Genomic DNA, 18330 nt, shown 5'->3' with positions numbered 1-18330 from the left:
CATTTCCAGTTCGATTGCTAGAACATGAGAAATAAAGAGAAAGATACAAAGTAGGAGAATGGAACGGACCTGGGATTGAATTCACGACCTCCTGCGTATGAGGCAGAAGCAGTAGCCATATGGCTACCAAGCCCGCTTCGAAACAAGAGAGACCACGCACTGAACTGATTAATTTTATTACCGGCCGCGCAATGCAGAACACAATAATTCGGCCGACCGCGCGATCGTTCTGCTGTCCGAAACATGAGAGATCACGCACTGAACTAATTATTTTCATTACCGGCCGCGCAATGCAGAACACAATATTTCGTCCGACCACGCGATCGTTCTGCTGTCCGAAACATGAGAGATCACGCACTGAACTGATTATTTTTATTACCGGCCGCGCAATGTAGAACACAATAATTCGGCCGACCGCGCGATCGTTCTGCTGTCCGAAACATGAGAGATTACGCACTCTTATATCCTGAACTGTAACTTTCCCGAAAATCTTGTCACATTTAGATTACGAATAAATCTTTTGAATTAGCATTCTCTTAACTAAAGGACACAATTCTTCATTCTTCATTCTTCAAATTATACACCTAACTGAACAAATTCACATGATACCCATGCTTCATTCTTCGGCAACTTTCAACATAATCACTCGCGGAAATTACTTAAACTACAATTATAACTTTTCTGACTGTGGCAGCCAAAATCTTGAAAACGGACGGGTAATAACACTAAAATTTGAGTAGCAAAAATTTTTAACGTCCAACCCCAAAACATCTCCGCACAGATAGAAAAATCCACTGAAATTTACGTTAAAAATCATGCACATAAATGGAACGCCATTATTAGCGTAATTCCACATAGGATACAGCCTAATCCTATTATTAATTCATTATTTTTTTCTGTGCGGTGACTGTAGTGTGGACCGATGAAATATTCAGAAATCTAGTAGAATTTCTGCCTCCGGTGGTTCCAGGTTTCATCCTCTACTGCAATATCGATGCCGAATTCAAGGCCAAACGCAGAATTCAATAGATATTACTGCTTTTTCAAATCGAAATAAATTTGATGTGAATTTCCGTTTAAGTAGATGTAACTAATCTGCTTCTTGTTAAACCACGTAACGTTATAGATTGCTTTAAATTTATGCGTGCTTGAATTTTACAGTTCTTATTTTTATTGAAAAACAAACAAAAAATGGGAGCAATGCATGGGAATCGAACTATGGTCCGCAGAGTGAGAGCCGTCCTTGTTAGCCTCTCGAATATTTCCGTTTCATGATTTGTGTGATTCGATAATTCTTCATCAGGCTAAACGATAGCTTAAATTCATATGACACGGAAACTCCATCGAAACGGAATCATTTGAGACTAAGTATACTGAAGGCATAACAGATTTCTCGCTAAAATGTCCGAACATCATTGAGTTATAGCGATGAAATGCTGGAACCAATGTAAAAAAATATTTAAAATTGAGATATATTGAATTGAAATATCAATAGTTTTATCATCTGATCTGATACACATTTTTTCTGAATTTGACATTCAATAATTAATTCCGTCGTGGCAAATTTTCATAATATTTTACTGTGTAAGCACGGCGATTTTTTTTAAATCTTTATCAAGGAGACATTTAGCCCTAGGCTGGCTCGTCTCCGCACGGTGAAATTAAACTATACTGATGTCGTTTTTATGTTGGAATGCAGCGTGATCGATGTTATGCATAAACATTATCGGAATATTATAAACAGTTTGCCACATTACGTACGCAACATACGTACTACATAATGGTACTTAAATCGTATACGTTCACAGAAAAAAATAATGAAAGATAAACAGCGCGTAAAATTTGACATACGGAAGTTTACGCTATTCTTCGCAGAAATGGTACTCTTCCTAACAAGATTGCATACAACTTGTATGCAATATGGTCAATTTACGTAGAACATTGTATACATTTAGGCTTTATCCTGTGTGGAATTACGCTAATAATAGCGTTCCATTTATGTGCATGATATTCTCCGTAAATTTCAGTGGATTTTTCTATCTGTGTTTATATATAAATGTAGCAAGGATCGTATACTGTAATATTGTAGCTCTTGTCAATACAAGGGAATCGAACCCAGCCACCCTCAGCATGGTCTTGCTTTGTAGCCGCTCGTCTTACCTCACGGCTAAGGAGGGATCGTAATAATGCTAACAAAAACTTAGTCGTTACTCAGTACGTATATGGACTCCACTTAGGTAGGTATAAAGCGCTTTAGTGCATTATATACGAATTATCTTGTTTGTACATGATGACTTTTATCAAAAGATATACGCATAAAAATGTTGACTGGAGTACGACTAGGGCAGCGGTTCTCAACCTTCTCAATCCCTTCAAACTTTTGCATTAATTGAGGAACCCCTATGATTCATTTGCTGTAAATGAAAATAATCGTAATTTTTCAAGTATATGAAAAATGGATCTGAAAACTAACGGAATATATGGCTCTCCATAAACTTTTCTGAAATTTTCATTTTTTTAAACTTCCCAATTAAAATTTAGTTCTTACATCGAGGGACTGACTGTAGGGACTGTTTTGACTATTGAAGGCTTCCAAGCATGTTGAAAGGAGGCTTCCGAGCCTTTTGGAAGTAGGATTCCGCGCCTCTTCCGAGAGAACCTTCCAAGCCTCTTGAAGATAGGCTTCCGAGCCTCTTGAAAGGCGGCTTTCGAGCCACTTAAGAGGAGGCGTCCGAGCATCTTGAAATAAAACGTTTGAGCTGCTTGAAAAAAGAATTACGAGCCCCTTGAAGAGAGGGTTCCGAGCCTCTCGAAAAAGGATTCTAAACCCCATTAAGGGAGACTTCCGAGCCTCTTGAAAGTAGGCTTCCGATCCTCTTGAAATGAGGCTTTTGACCCTCTTGAAAGGAGGCTTCCGAGCCTCTTGAAAGGAGGCTTTCGAGCCTCTTGAAAGGAGGCTTTCGAGCCTCTTGAAAGGAGGCTTTCGAGCCTCTTGAAAGGAGGCTTTCGAGCTTCTTGAAAGGAGGCTTTTGAGCCTCTTGAAAGGAGGCTTTCGAGCGTCTTGAAAGGAGGCTTTCGAGCCTCTTGAAAGGAGGCTTTCGAGCCTTTTGAAAAGAGGCTTCCGAACCTCTTGAAAGGAGGCTTTCGAGCCTCTTGAAAGGAGGCTTCCGAGCCTCTTGAGAAAAGGTTTCCGAGCCTCTTGAAAGGTGGCTTCCGCGCCTTTTAAAAGGAGGCTCCCACGCCTCTTGAAAGAAGGCTTCAGAGCCTCTTGAAAGGAGGCTTCCGAGCCTTTTGAAAAAAGGCTTCCGAGCCTCTTGAAAGGTAGCTTCCGCACCTCTTGACAGGAGGCTTCCGAGCCTCTTGAAAAAGGCTTCCGAGCCTCTTGAAAGAAGGCTTCCGAGCCTCTTGAGAGGAGGCTTCCGAGCTTCTTGAAAGACCTTACGAGCCATTTTATGGAAGGCTTCCGAGTCACTCGAAAGGAGGGTTCTGAGTATCTTGAAAGGACGCATCTAAGCCTATATGCATAAATATGCATCCAAGCTTCTTAAAAAAATAATTCCGAGCATCTTGATGGGACGTTTTCGAGTTCTTGGAAAGAGTCTTCCGAGCCTATTGAATGGTGGCTTTTGAGCCCCTGAAAGGAGGCTTCAGTATTTTAATCAAGGATGTTAACGATCATTCAGTAATTTGCGTTCGATCATTTAGTAGTTTGTCAATAACACATTCCAGAAGCTGAATTTCAAAATATGTTGTATGGTGGACTCCTAGTGCGAAGGTTTTTCCAACTTTGCCTAATGGTTCGTTATTAGAATTCAACTAATAACGGAGTTAGAGCGCTAGTTGCAGTAACTTAAACTAAATGATTGGAATTTTGTTGTCATTTAGTCTAAGTTACTGAAACTATAGCTATAACTCCGTTACTAGTGGTATTCAAACAACGAACTATTAAATAGAGTTGTAGAAAAACCTTCGCGCTAGAAGTCCACCATACAACATATTTTGAAATTCAGCTTCTGGAATGTGTTATTGACAAACTACTAAATGATCGAACGCAAATTACTGAATGATCGTTAACATCCTTGTTTTTAATAAACACTTTTGAGCCTTTCGAGCCTCTTGAATGGTGATTTTTAGCCACAATGAGGCATTGGAGTATCTTGAGTGGACGCTTCCAAGCTTCTTGAAGGAAAAAATCCGAGCCTCCTTGATGGAGGCTTGAGAACCACTCAAAAGGAAGCTTCTGAGCCTTTTGAAAGGAGCCTTCCGAGCCTTTTCGAAAGAGTCGTCCGAGCTTTTTAAAATGAAGGCTTTCAAGCCTGTTGAAAGGAGGCTTTTAAGCCTCTTGAAAGGAGACTTTCGGGCCTTGGCTTCCGGGCCTCTTAAAAGAAAGTTTTCGAACCTCTTAAAATGAGGCTTCCGGGACACTTGAAAGGAGGCTTCCGAGAAGCGTAGAAGGATGCTTCCAATTCTCTTGCAACGAAGCAACTGAGCTTTTCGGGAAAAAGTCTTCATGTCTGTCAAATGGAGGCTTTCAAATCTGTAGACTCTAGATTTCATTCTGTTTTGGCCTGGTAGATTGCATAGAAACTTTTCAAAATTTGTTCATTCGAGGTTTTGCCCTTTTGATGTTTTGTCTCACAGCCCTTCATCCATTGTACTGGTTGTGGAGGTCAGGATTCAATAGGCCATGACTTACTGATCACCATGCATATTATGTACAAGACAAAGTTTAGAAATAAAAAAATACAAAATTGTCAAAACTTTATCAATAAGTTGTAATTCATCCGCCATTGAGCATTTCGTTCGAGGTACCCCCTGGGTTCGGCGAAGGTACCCCCAGGGGTACATGTACCCCAGGATGAGAACCGCTGGACTAGGGGAATTGTGGGTAAAACCGACACCTTAAGCAACTTTACAGTTCCCCAATCTATGAAGCAATTTTCCGGTCTTGAAATTTCATACAAGCATACTTTGGCTCTTCATGCATCAGTCCATGAGGTCTCAAGACAATATTTCTTGATAGAATTTGATTTATGATAAAAACGCGAACAGTCCCTCTTCCAGCCCAACCAGCTGGGGTGCGGGTAAGATCGACACCACATGAGGGTAAAACCGACACATAAAGTCGTTATGGAATCGAACATCAGAACAATTCAAAATGATTTTACAACATTATTGAAAATGTTTAACAACATTCATTCTGATATTTGTGTATGCAATTCATGTTTAGAGGTCACTCATAAACGATGGTTGAATAAAATTTTATATGTTTAAAATCATCACCATACATCATATTTTATTTAGTTTCTTTAGCGGGTTGGTGAAAAATATATAGAGTATAAGAATGTTAGTAACAAATTTACTAACTACTGTAAATATTGACCTACATTTCACTTATTTTAAAAAGTTGTTTATAACGGCGATTTAAAATATATGCATGGTGCATGGATACAAATGGTGCAGTTATGGCAAGAAATGAAAATGACTAGTTCCGTAGGTGACAAGCTACATGTTTACAGGGGTGAAAATGGATCACGAAAAAACAACACTAGAGAACGGATTGAATATATCTAAGAGCAAGTAAGCCTAAAAATACGGCTCTTCTTTCAGCGCTACTGTCTTCCGACCTGCAGGTTTTCCTTGATGACTCAATATTAACCCCTAGACCTATTGTCACGTCCAATGATGATATGGTATGTAATCAGTCTATGATTAAGTTATATTCCCCGGCGCCTCGTTTTCCAATACTTGAATTATATTATGCGAATGATGAGTCTAATAAAACAGAGGTATTTCGTGATTCGATGGCAGGTGTCGCATTTACCCCAACTGATAACATAATAATGGTGAGATACATGTGGATGTTTATAATTAGAAAAGTGAACTATATTTCCACAACATACACAAAATGATGTTCAATTAAGGATCAGAGATGGATTAAATACTAAAAATCAACAAATCAAATCAACAAATCAACAAATCATTGCCTCCGCCAGTTACAAAATGACTAGAAATCCAAGAATTCAAACGTTTGATCAAAGTGTGTCGAAATACATTCTTGCCTCACACCAGCCACTATCCACTAGCAGCCACTACGTTATAAGAGTTGGCCTTAAACTTTCACTCAAAATAATTGTCACTTCAATTCCACTATAAAAAGTCATGTAGACTTTAAAAATCGAAAATTTCATCGGCCTTACTGGAATCAAATAAAACTTACTCAAATCACAAGTGCATCTTAATAAGAAATGTAGTGGAATTAATTAGAAAACATAGAAAATAATATCTATATACTCTTCAAGTGAATTCTACTCAAAACGAATGTATGAAAAATATATGAGTGGGGTTCTCAGAGCGAAATGTATGTTTATTAACAATCGCTAATGAAACATTTAGCAAAAGCATTATGAGAACGATTTGCAAAAGAAGTGTTTGAGTGTGAATTAACTTTCTACTCATATTTTTGTCCTCGTCCGCTTCTAGTGGACGGGATATCAATTACAGGGATACTATAGATAAACATTATCGAAGTTTCACTTAAAATTTAAGTACTTGGCCAAACAAAAATTCACTTAAATTTGATTTTATTTTCTAGTGAATTAAAAATAATGAGTGCCATCACTAATGAATCATTTAACTTTTACATCCGAATCTACATGGAAAATATCGGCATATGATTTCAAGTAGCTTCTAAGTGAAAATTATTTTGAGTGTTAAGTAATCGAAGCTTGATTACTAGCATATGGTCCATGGTCCGCCGTGCGGCGTAGCTTATTCTTGCAGGTATCACATGACCGCTGGACGGCTGCAATTGATGATGCTTCTGATCCTGTCGGTGTGTTGATTTGTGTCTTTGGCCTTCCAATCACCTTAGTATACAATGAAGCTCAGTAGACCAAAACTGCTTAGAAAGTTAACAAAACATTTTTTTAAATTGTCTACCGTGTATCTTTCCCACGATCTTTGTTTATTGAAAGAATTGTAAGATGCGCGTCACAGTGCTTCCTGTTCGACGGCATGTTTTAAACAACTAAACATGTTAGAGTAAATGTGTGAATATTTTCTGAATATTTTAAGAATTCATTTACATAAGAAACTATTTCTCTGAAAGGATTAATGTCCTTATAGAAAAGTATTGACGTATTGAAATTCCCGTTTTTAGTGGCCACCCATTACAATTCTACAGTAAATATTGTGGAAGGTATTTTTTGACGTCCTATCGAAGGAATTCCCCTGAATACAAGAAGAAGAAATTTTCTATAATTCAAAGGAAAGATTTCCTCATAATTCCCCAGAGTTATTAGAGAGAAAATGATCTAGAATTTTTAGGATGAGGTGAATAATTCGCCGGAATCCTCGGAGGATAAACTCCTCCGAATTTCTCCAAATTCCTTAATTCCTAAATTCCTTACTTAATTTATCTTAATTTCTAGGGTAGGAATTCCACAAAATTAGTACGAGAGAAAATGCCCTGACCTTTGGAGGGGCAAAATTCCTGAATGAGTATTCAGGAGAATTTCTGTAGAAGGAATTCTTGTAGGAGAAATATTTTTTTATTTGTATTTATTTCTGATGTCTCAATGACCATAAAGACAAAAATGTCCTCTAAATCAAATTATTAGACAAACATGAATACAATATGCTCAAAATACAGAAATCAGAATGCATAAGAGACACATCAATACAGTAAAACAGGAAATCTTCAGCTTTTGTCATTTGTGCCTCGAGAGTAGGTAGCAAAAATTCGTTGTAGAGCTGCTGGCGATGAATTAAAATCAAAGAGACGGAACACTGGGTTGAAATTGAAATATCCCAGGGCTTCTGAAAGAGAACGAATGAGTTTCTAGAATTCCTGAAGAAGAATCTCTCCAAAATATCTGGGGGAAATTTCCAGAAAGTTTTACAACAAGGAATACTGAGTTGAGGGGGAGGGGGTTTGTTGCAATTCTTCAATTTTTTTGGTGGAATGATTCCGCATAAGTCATGAATGGGAAGGTTCTCAGAACTCCCGAGGGAGGAAATCTCCATAATTCCACGAGATTTTTTTAATCTTTATTGGAGTGATTTTTTAATTAATATTAAAAAAGGATAGAAGAACCCAGAAAGATTAGTAAATCAGTTTTCCAGAATTGATGGAGCAAGAATTTCCTAGAGTCTTAGAGAAATTGTACAGAATTGAAGAAAAATGACAATCTGCAAGAGGCAAAAGTTTCCTAAAATCCTTGAAAGAAGAATTCCTGGGTAGGAATTCTCAAGAACTCCTTGAGAAGGTATAACCCTGTATTCTTGAAATATGAGTTTCCCAGAACTCCTAAAGAAGGAATTTCGCAGAACTTCTGTGGGAAGATTTTCTCAGAATTAAAGAATCCAAAATTCTTAAAGGAGCATGTTGGGTACACAAGTCTCTCAAACTCGTACCTTAAGTACCACCTATCGTTGCATATTCACCCAATATTGATTAGGAGGGAACGCTTACCTTGTGATGAGCCACCGACTGCGACGGGAAGTACCACCAGCTGCAATCCACATCGAAGCCGCCAGCGTTAGGACGACGTATTACCGGTAGCTGTACACGCACACACCACAGCTATCAGAAATTCTAACCGACAGCTATGTTCTCCTCTAACCCAGCCACCGATAACGATGATCCGGACTAGAGATCCTATATTAAAAGATGTGTGAATACTTTTCCAGACGATTTAGCAAAGCTGTTACTTTTGTAAACAAACGCAGCCAGCACTTGCCGTGGCGCAAAATGTTGGAGCTCGAATATGACTTTGGATGTAATGGCATTTTCAGATTTCGTTATCTAACGACCAACCGTGCATTATCACTAAAATAAAAGTGCAATACAAATGAACGAAGTACCATGCATAAACTAGACTACTTCAACTTGCCAATGTAAAACAAATTGTTTATTCGACAAAACTTTTCGTAAAATATTTTTAATTATAATCGCAATACCTTTCAATAAAAATAACAATGTTCATTTGGCTCAGATTCTGATAGCTCTCAATGTTCGATTGGCTCAAGATGGCCGCTTTCGCATATCTCTGAAAGTATGATCCCTAATCCGGACCGACGGTCGTATCCACCACTGACACGACCACCAGCCACCACTCACTGACAGTCGTGCTCCACACAACCACCACCATCAATCGGCTCTCACGAAGGACCACGGCACTTCCTATGCCGACACACACCACTGCTGCAAACGCCACACAAGACGATTTGTGCAATGAATGCGCCAGGAGCAATGCCGAAAGCCAAAATGGCTTCAGAAAACTATTTTAACTCTTTTTTGGCATCCGCCCCCAGCGATCCACCGACAGCACCATACACAATGCTGGTACCGACAGCACACGTCATGACTTGCTCCGCTCCGTCATCGCTACGCGATGTTCGAGGTGATTCTCGGCAAGCGGCAAGATGCGCGTTCACCGGGTCGGGGCGAAGCTCGCATCAAGACGTTGGTCGCCTTGTTGACCAGATTTGTTTCCGCTACACTGCCTCTCGGGAATCTTCTTCTTCTTGAAGAAAAAACACTGCTTCCTTTTCACTCACTTTATTAGTGTTAACATTACAATGGTTGAATACAGAATGAACAGAAACTGAATGGGACATTTATTTTATAATAGATTTGTTTGCAAAGGCTACCGACATATGCGTGCCTAGACCACGCCCCTTCAGGTTTTGCTACTGGATGTTGGTGTGCAAAAAAGCGTTCATCGCGTACAGAGCAGTTTCTCAAAATTCTTAGTGTAGGAATTCTCTCAAACTCTTGGATGAGTCTTAAATCCCTAGAACTTCTCCAGAAAGAATCGCTGGTAGCAGAGTTCCCAGATTTTCAGAATCCCAGAAATGAATAAAATTTTAAAAATTATATGATAATTAGAAAAAAAAACTCATCTCTACCTATATAAAAATATGCATCCCTGTCCATACAAGAACTGCCTGAAGTATAGGCCTTGAGCTCCTTGAGAGCCGCTTGCTTTTTTTCCTTTGTGTTGACTGTGATATATATGGGGAAGGGTCGTTTGGCTGAACCCCATTCGGCTGAAAAGGTCATTCGGCTGAAAGGGTCATTTGGCCGAAAGGGCCATTAAACCGAAAGGGTCATTGGGCCGAAAGGGTCATTTGGCCGGAAGGGTCATTATACCGAAAGGGTAATTTGTCCCAAAGGGTCATTTGGCCGAAAGGGGCGTTTGGCCGAAAGAGTCATTAGGCCGAAAGGGTCATTTGCCCGAAAGCATCATTTGGCTAAAAGGGTCATTTGGCCGGATATGTCATTATACCGAAAGGGTCATTTGGCCGAAAGGGTCATTTAGCCAAAAGGGACATTTGTCCGAATAAGACATTTGGCCGAATAGGTCATTTGAAAAGCGAGAAATTGGGAGTAAGAAGAGAGACGTCTTTATTCTTATTCCTCATTTCTCACTTCTCACTGTAAAAAAATGAGGGGCGCGAAGTGAGTAGTGAGACAGGCGAGTCAAGGCTTGCTGCTCACTGTAGATATTGCAGGGTGTTGTCAAGACGATACACCGCGCGGCTGTTGTAATGTTTCAAAAAGCGCATTTGCACAAGATTCCACGCAGCGTTTCACATTCGAAAGGAACAACCGCACCCTAGGAAACGCCGCAATGTTATCTCCCCATAAAAATTGAGTATACGAAGCGCCGCGTGTACTTTTGGGCAAATGCTTTAATAGTGGAATCTATAGATGAGCATGGTTGGGTTCGTTTTTTCAACGTGTACCGTGTAGGTGTATATGACATCATACCCCTTTAATATTTTCATTGAAATCGTTCAGAGACACTTTCGACAGCTCTTCTGGCGACAAAGAAATTATTTCCGCTCAACTATATTTCTAGTGAAACTATACTGCTCATCGATTGACATGCTGAGGAGTGAATCTTTAAACACACGCTGAAAGGAACTTAATCAATACGCAGCATTGGCAGCACGCGGTATAGACTAGCTATCCCTTGTGGTTTTAATTCAATATGTGGTTAATTTATTTCATTTATTTGCACTCGATAAAAAACAGGACCAATGCCAAAACGTATGTGGAAATTCTTTAAGATGTTTCGCTCTAACAACAAAGGGTGTGTCCGTGCTGTCCGGAACAAACTCGAATGTAATGCCTAATTCCTGGTTACTCGTTCGGCCGGCCGCACGCGCTTTTTCCTCGATTGCAGTGTGGGGTCTACCCTGGAGCCACGTTCTCTTACAGGTTCTCTACTAAACATGATTTTTGGTGGTCTCTCTTCCGACATATACACTACATGTCAAGCCCACTGTAATCTACCGTTTATCAGTCTGTCGATGCCTGCATTTTTGTACACTTAGTAAATACAACTCGTGATTCATGCGTCTATTACGCTATTCATTATTTTTTACCACGCCGCCTAGTATTGGGCGCACTATTTTCCGCTCAAACACTCCGTTAATTCGATAGTTTGTATCTTTTATCATTCATGTTTCATGGCCGTACTGGGCGAATAAACGATGTGTTCAGAGCTAGTTTTGACGTAGGACTTACATCTCTCTTTACTATACCGGGTGTCATTCCAAAATATTCAAGTCGACCGCGTTACGCTGTGTTGAAAGATTTTAAACGTTAATAGCGTTCGTCTCAATGGACGAATTTCTGCGGTAAGCCCTTCAATCGACAGATTTCAAGTATGCCTTTCATGTCCATGCTTGATAAGACCCGAAAAACTTGTTTCAATAGGCATGAAACTGTTTTCAATGGAAAACATTGACATCAAGGGAACCTATAAATATGGGTACCGCATAACTCTTGCATCATATCATTCCATTACCACGTTCTGATTGGTGCAGACACCAGTGAATGAGCAGCCGCTGGGTCTGCCGAAAAGCCATAAAATAGCGCAACGCAATTTTTTCCTTTCATTCTGACCGGGACAAGCGAAGCAACTGCATCATCAATTGAACAGTACTCACACCTTTTAGCAGGGAATGAAGTCTGCACCGACCACCGAAATCCCATGTCCGGGTGTTTCCTTCCATCCACTACTAACAATGTTTTCTCAGAAAAGAACACGTACTTCTCACCTGAACTGCAATTCTAAGCTCGCTTGCCCGGCTTATTGGCCTGTATCAAGCGAAAAGTCCCGTTAGGAAATAGACGCCAGCAGCGAGCAACAAGCGTAAAAAAGAAGAAGCCCTTCTCGAACGCGTTGATGATGATGACGCTTTGGCTGACAAAGAAGCGGGATACAAGACACTGGCTGATTGGCCCACCAATTGGGAAGCAGAGAAGATTCAAAATAAGGTATAAAAGAAAAGTGCATTCGCTCGCAGAGCATTCAGTCTTTTTTATACCACCACTAGAAATTCGCGGTTATTTGAAAAGATCGTTTTCTTACTTAGCCTAGGACTTAGCCGAAGCAAACAGCCTTTTTCAAGGCTCTAAGAGTTAAAAATAATGTTCTCCTTCAGTCGCTATCGCACGGATTAGGAGGCCCTACATCTCCTGCTGGGCCAACTTGTGGCTTATTTCAGGCAGTCCTTCAGTGGGAAGGTTGCCACTGTCGAGGCTAATATTCCGTGACCGGACAGATAGGGAAATGTTCCGATCTCCATCTCACTGTACATATATCCATCTCATCGCTAAACAAAGAAATACGGCACCAAATTCGTCGCTTCTTTTTGTCAGCATGCGTGCTCACTGCTGAAAAAAATCACAAAAATAATAGACAAACCAAATTCCTTACCATTGCTTTGTTTTTGATGGGATGGAAATAGGAGCTATGAGATGAAGTGGCGAACCGTTCCCCTACTTCCTGAATTGTTTTTGATGATTCTTGTTCGAGTTAGATTTGATTTCTGTGTCGGTTTGATGAGAAGATTTTGCCAAGGAATGGTATGCAACGCCAATTATTTATCCAAAATAGTTGATGTGAGAAATTTGGACATATTATGTATCTTAAAGGCATGGTCAAGTCAAGTCCTACGTCCACTTAGCGGTTATGTCACAGACATTACCCACTGCTCGTTTTTTTTTCGATTACGGAATGTTAATCAAATTTATAAATTGTTCTTCTCCTCCAGTAGGTAAGAACTCTTCGCAATTGCTGATCTTCGAATCAGAATAAACGGACTATATCAGTACTGAAAATGAAAAAAAAGGATTTGAAATTCTGCTAATTTCGTTCAGGGGAGAAGGGTAATACTGATCGTATCAACTGCAGAAAGCAATCTGCGCGAGTCTTCAGCAATGGAATCTTTATTATTTGTTTAGAATTCGCCAATTAGCGCCACATCACTCCTATTGTAGCTGGTTACAAACTCAGAGCAATCATGCAGTTTATGTTGAGCTTCTTCCTACGAGGTTCAGCGAAATCCAAATCCTGAATCGGTAATCTTCAAGTGTACTTTTTCTGATTTTCTAATTTTCGGTTCAGCCGCATTTGATCATGTCAAAGAGCGATCATACAGGAAGATCCAATTTGCCACAATTGCGTGTAACATCAATTCAATGATTGTTTTAGCTGGATAAAGGATTGCAATACCAGCTGAATGTTTCTAGAGTCTACCAATAATGAGTCTTCTTAATTTTAATCCTTGCGCCAACGTCCTCTATCTTCAAGATCTCGGAGGCTTAGGCTGTCCGAAAAGCTATTCTACGTAGTGATTTAGAGCCACTGTGTCCATTGAGTTGAGCCTTTGGGCAAACTGTCGTCCCAATATCTTAAGTGGTAACTTTTTTACCCTATCTTTTGATTATCATTTCTCCTTTTTACTTTTCAGAAGCTCTGACGATCATTCCAGAAATGATTTTTTTGTTAAATGGATCTTGAGATTACTTAACTCAGTTCGTCGAATCGAGTTCATGCCTTTATCTGTTTGAACTGAAATTATTTATTTTATACCGCATTCAAAACAGATTCACTTCACCGGCAGTTCCGAAAGCTTCACAGGGTGTTTCCAGATTCCGAGCAAATCTATCTTTGCATGCTTGATTTGTAAGTTCGATCCTCTTCTAACGCCTCATATCGTTCTATGCTTTTCGGACGCACCCACACAGTCGATGCAGCGCCTACCGATGGACCAGAACGGCTCATCGCTGGAGCAGAGCCAAGACCAGCCACCACATATTGTACCTGACCACCGAGGAAACCTTCACATCACGGTGAAAAAGTCGAAGCCCATACTCGGCATCGCGATCGAGGGTGGGGCCAACACCAAGCACCCACTGCCGCGCATCATCAACATCCACGTAAGAATGTTCCGACCTGGGCGTATCCGCTCAGAGATAATTCGATGGTTGAACATCGTTGCTTTTTTCCGCAGGAACACGGCGCAGCGTACGATGCCGGTGGACTGGAGGTAGGCCAGCTGATACTGGAGGTCGACGGTAACAAAGTCGACGGAATGCACCATCAGGTTCGTATCGACCCGTTGAATGTTATGCTCCGATCATAATTAACATCATATTTTGTTTTCAGGATGTCGCCCGACTGATAGCGGAGTGTTTCGCCGCACGCGACAAAAACGATATCACCTTTCTCGTAGTCGAAGCAAAAAAATCAAACCTAGAACCGAAACCAACAGCATTAATATTTTTAGAAGCATAGCATTTGCTATCCCTGCCGGCTAGCGATCCGGATAATTCTGAAGTGCCAGAAAAAGGGATCGACCTTACCGCTGATAAATTGAAGTGAGTTTTCTTTTCGTTCGAGTTATGGGTTTACCACTTTGAGTTCTTCCGTATTCGTCTTCTGTATCTTCGTTTCTTCGAGAAATGGGAAAAGTTTGCGGAACCTTCAAAGCTATGCAGACATCAACCCGTGAAGAGTATCGCAAACTTTTCTCGGATTGTCAACACTGTTTTTCGTTTTTCTTCAAACTCCAAAATAGCATGATCGAACTGCGCTCCGGAAGACTTAGCCCTGGAAGACTATTTTCAGAAGAAAATGTTACATTTTAGAGTGTGATATTCGTGAAATTTACTCAAACCAAATGTTACAGTTACAAAGCTAAGCAAACACTGCCGTACTTATAAATGTTTAAACACTTATTAAGAAAACGAGGAAATCAACACTTCCCTAACTGTCTGGTTATTATATTATGATGGTTAACGAGTCTAATGTTTATGCTGTTGTTAGAAGAAAGTAAACTATTTACACTGCTAGAGGTGTAATTTGTATCATGTTCCTCGTTCTATTCCTAGTCTAAAATCTATCTATCTACAATCATATTTGCGTTTCACTGAAAGTAAGTGCTATTTTATCCCCACTGTTATTTATCTAAGTTCGTCTTTTCGTTTATCTACAGTTTGATTTCATTTAAAAAAGAAAACAATCAGCAGAAAAGATAAGAAAGAATTCTTTATTCGCGGTAATTCAGAGATATTCTAGCCGTCAGGGATGAAAAACCAGGTTCAAAACCAAACACTACCAAACAAACAAAAAAAAACTAAGCAAAAGCAAAACGACAAACCAACTGATACAATCCTGAACAAATCATCAGTCAAACTTTCATTACAACTTTATATTAACCTAGAGCAAACAGAGAGAAGAAGCAAAATCACACCAAATGTTCATGTCTGAACAAGTTCGGAAATGCGGTTGACGAAAAAGCTTCACGCGAGCAAACGCTTGTTGGGATGGCACCCGCCTACCGGTATGCAACCAAGCGTTCGCTTCAGGGATGCGCGTCACGGCGCAAGCGTTGAACCGAGCGTCACCAAATAGTAGGGATGCGCCAAATTCGCTAAATCCCTGGTAGAAAGTAATAATCATTTTGCAATAAATTGTGATTGTATTGCGTGTGTGTATGTGAAGTGTGTATGGCTGAGCGAGTTGAACGTTCATTAAACCATTTGAAAAACTTTAAAAGATAGAATCGTTACTATATTTGTTGACTCGTGATTAAGGGCTTATTCGTGTGTTATTATTCAACTTTCTGTTCCGATATTTCCGCTAATTTTTGTGCTAAACGTAGACAGAAGGCGCAGGTTATGCTTGAACGAGCGCTTTCCCACCCCTGATTGCGTCAGGGCTGAGTAAACTTTGCTTAGCGAAACTGAGAGCTTGTTGAAGTGTGCAATGATGAGACTTGCTTCGGCGACATTTCTGCTTAGTATACAGTACACAAACAGGACATTCGTACACAGTCACGGTATCGAACAATCCCAGAACAAATTCCAAATGGTATGAGTCTAAATACATTAATGCTGCGCTGTTTTCTTCAGCTATTTTGGGGAAAGCAGTCGATGATGGTGATGAAACTAGAATCAAGTTGAGTGGATCGGTCTAGGATATGATTGACTGAGGTTTAGGGTAAATGAGGTTTTGTAAGGCCCAGCAGACAACTAGTAGAAGTAAGCGGAAGTAGTTGAAGAGCCAGAGGAACTCGAGCTAAATATGTGTGCTTTAATGGTTATGGCTAAGCGGCTAGATGCTATTGGTATTTGTTATTTTGCTCATGTGAAAACGAGGTGCTTTTACAAAATAGATACATAATGGTTAAATGCTTGCGGCTGGAGCGTAGATTGCCGAGAAGGATTTGTGCAAATAAAAAAAATAATCATCACGCATGAATAGAAAACAATACGGTGCTTTTAGTGTAATATCTTCACTTGTCATAAAACGTCTTTTGACATGCGATTACTCATACCATACTTGGGAACGTACAAAATATGTCACGATTTCAGGAAAAAGGAATTCAAAATGAAGACTCAAGGGGAGTGATCTCTATCAGCACAGTTCCGGCTGATTTGGTTTTAGCATGTGTTGTGTAGTTTCATTTGGTCGTATATAAGTCACAGTAACTTATATATGACAAGTGTGCTGCTCGGGATATAATCAAATTTTATGTAACGTAACAATTAGATCTAACCGTTGCGAAAAAAGGTTTTGGATATGTTTGAATCGAGATTAGCCAAAAACTCTATCGAATATCAACATCTATGCATCTGTTTTGATGCACAAATTTCTTTGGGTTGAATTCTTCACTTCATAGAGGAAACCAGGTTTAAACATATGAAAAAACGCAGCTTAAGAGTTAAGCGGAGGTCATGAAATTGTCTCTAAACAAAACCTTCTTTATTCTGCTCGTTCAACAATCTTTTTCTCAAAGAAGTGAAGCAAAATTGAATTTCCACTGAGAGTTTCGTCTGTGATATTAAGCCTGTCCAATGCCACGTACAGCCCTCGTTGGAGTTTTGCCACTAGCGCTCTGATCACTCTACCTTTATAGACGATGGAGATGCCATCTGCGAAAAGAGAATGCCACCTTCTGGAGATCTAGCATGTCGGAGGAGAACAGTTTGAACTATAGGGTACGAGAGATACTGCCCCGAGGGGACATCGGAACTCGCTCCGCTGATTGAAACCCGGAATAACCGGCCCGACAGATAGTTGTTGAATATGTTGGCCAGGTAGCTGGGAAGATTGTAGGTTTGTAGTTTGTACACTAGGCCATCATTGTCGACCAGGCCACACAGAGACAAACTTGTTACGGACGTTGGTAACTCAGGTCAGTGGTTAATCGACCACGTCGGAAATTAAACTGTTCCTCGGGCAAGATATTGTGGTGTTCGGCAGACTCAAGTAAATGTCGATGAATCACCTTTTCAAACAGCTTGGATAGCCCTGTGAGAAGGCTGATAGGGCAATAACTTTTGGGAGAGAGATTCTTCCCAGGCTTCCGGATGGGGATTACTTTGACTGACATCCAGGATCTTCATGCTTTTCGATGATTTGATATAGTCCGCCAATTCGCCAGCTAAGATCTCCAACTCCTCCTAGAAGTCGTTAGGAGTTAGATAGCATGCTCGTTGACGGCTGCTTCGTGTGGACTGACTATCTTCTGTTCGAGATTGTGTGGACTAACGAAGTGACTACCTATTTTGGTGACCTTCTCTGCAAGAGATATCAAACGATTTTTAGAGCCTTTGTTGTCTAATGGGATCAAATATGGTATGGGCCGAGGCTTTTATTTTGAATTTTGATCAGTTTCCGGAACGACTTAGTACAATCTGCGAGAGTGTGGATCTTATTGGAAAAATCATTATCTCTTAGGTCCACATCTTGTGCATCGATGGTTAGGGTGTTGTTTACCTGTCGAGTTCGATGGAGCGCAGCTAAAATTGATTCTTCATATTATATTCATGTAACGCATTCATAAAAATATGGATGTAGCGGGATTCGAACTCGCAGACATTGCATTAGAGCCGAAATTGCAAACCACTACACTGTCAAGGTGTTGTGATCTGTAGATGAAATTACCACAATTTAATTTTCAAAAATTGAAAGGAGGCTTCCGGGCTCTTGAAAGGAGGCTTCCGGGCGTCCTCAA

At 40.2% G+C, this 18330-nt stretch overlaps 1 protein-coding gene across 1 annotated transcript in view; it reads left to right on the top strand.

Annotated features, from left to right (window-relative positions):
- LOC134226061 (whirlin) overlaps nucleotides 1–17942 on the top strand; it is a 596096-nt gene extending 578154 nt beyond the window's left edge. The window contains exons 16-18 of the mRNA XM_062706580.1: nucleotides 14054–14245; nucleotides 14320–14412; nucleotides 14475–17942. Of these exons, the coding sequence (XP_062562564.1) occupies nucleotides 14054–14245; nucleotides 14320–14412; nucleotides 14475–14603 (414 nt within the window). The 3' untranslated portion in view covers nucleotides 14604–17942. The remainder of the gene's footprint in view (nucleotides 1–14053; nucleotides 14246–14319; nucleotides 14413–14474) is intronic.
- Nucleotides 17943–18330: the final 388 nt, after the last annotated feature.

The sequence above is a fragment of the Armigeres subalbatus genome, chromosome 3 (genome assembly GCF_024139115.2).
Source record: "Armigeres subalbatus isolate Guangzhou_Male chromosome 3, GZ_Asu_2, whole genome shotgun sequence".
In the NCBI taxonomy this organism is placed as follows: Eukaryota; Metazoa; Arthropoda; class Insecta; order Diptera; family Culicidae; genus Armigeres; species Armigeres subalbatus.
The sequence above is the reverse complement of the archived record's forward strand: the minus strand, read 5'-3'. Positions and strand labels throughout refer to the sequence as shown.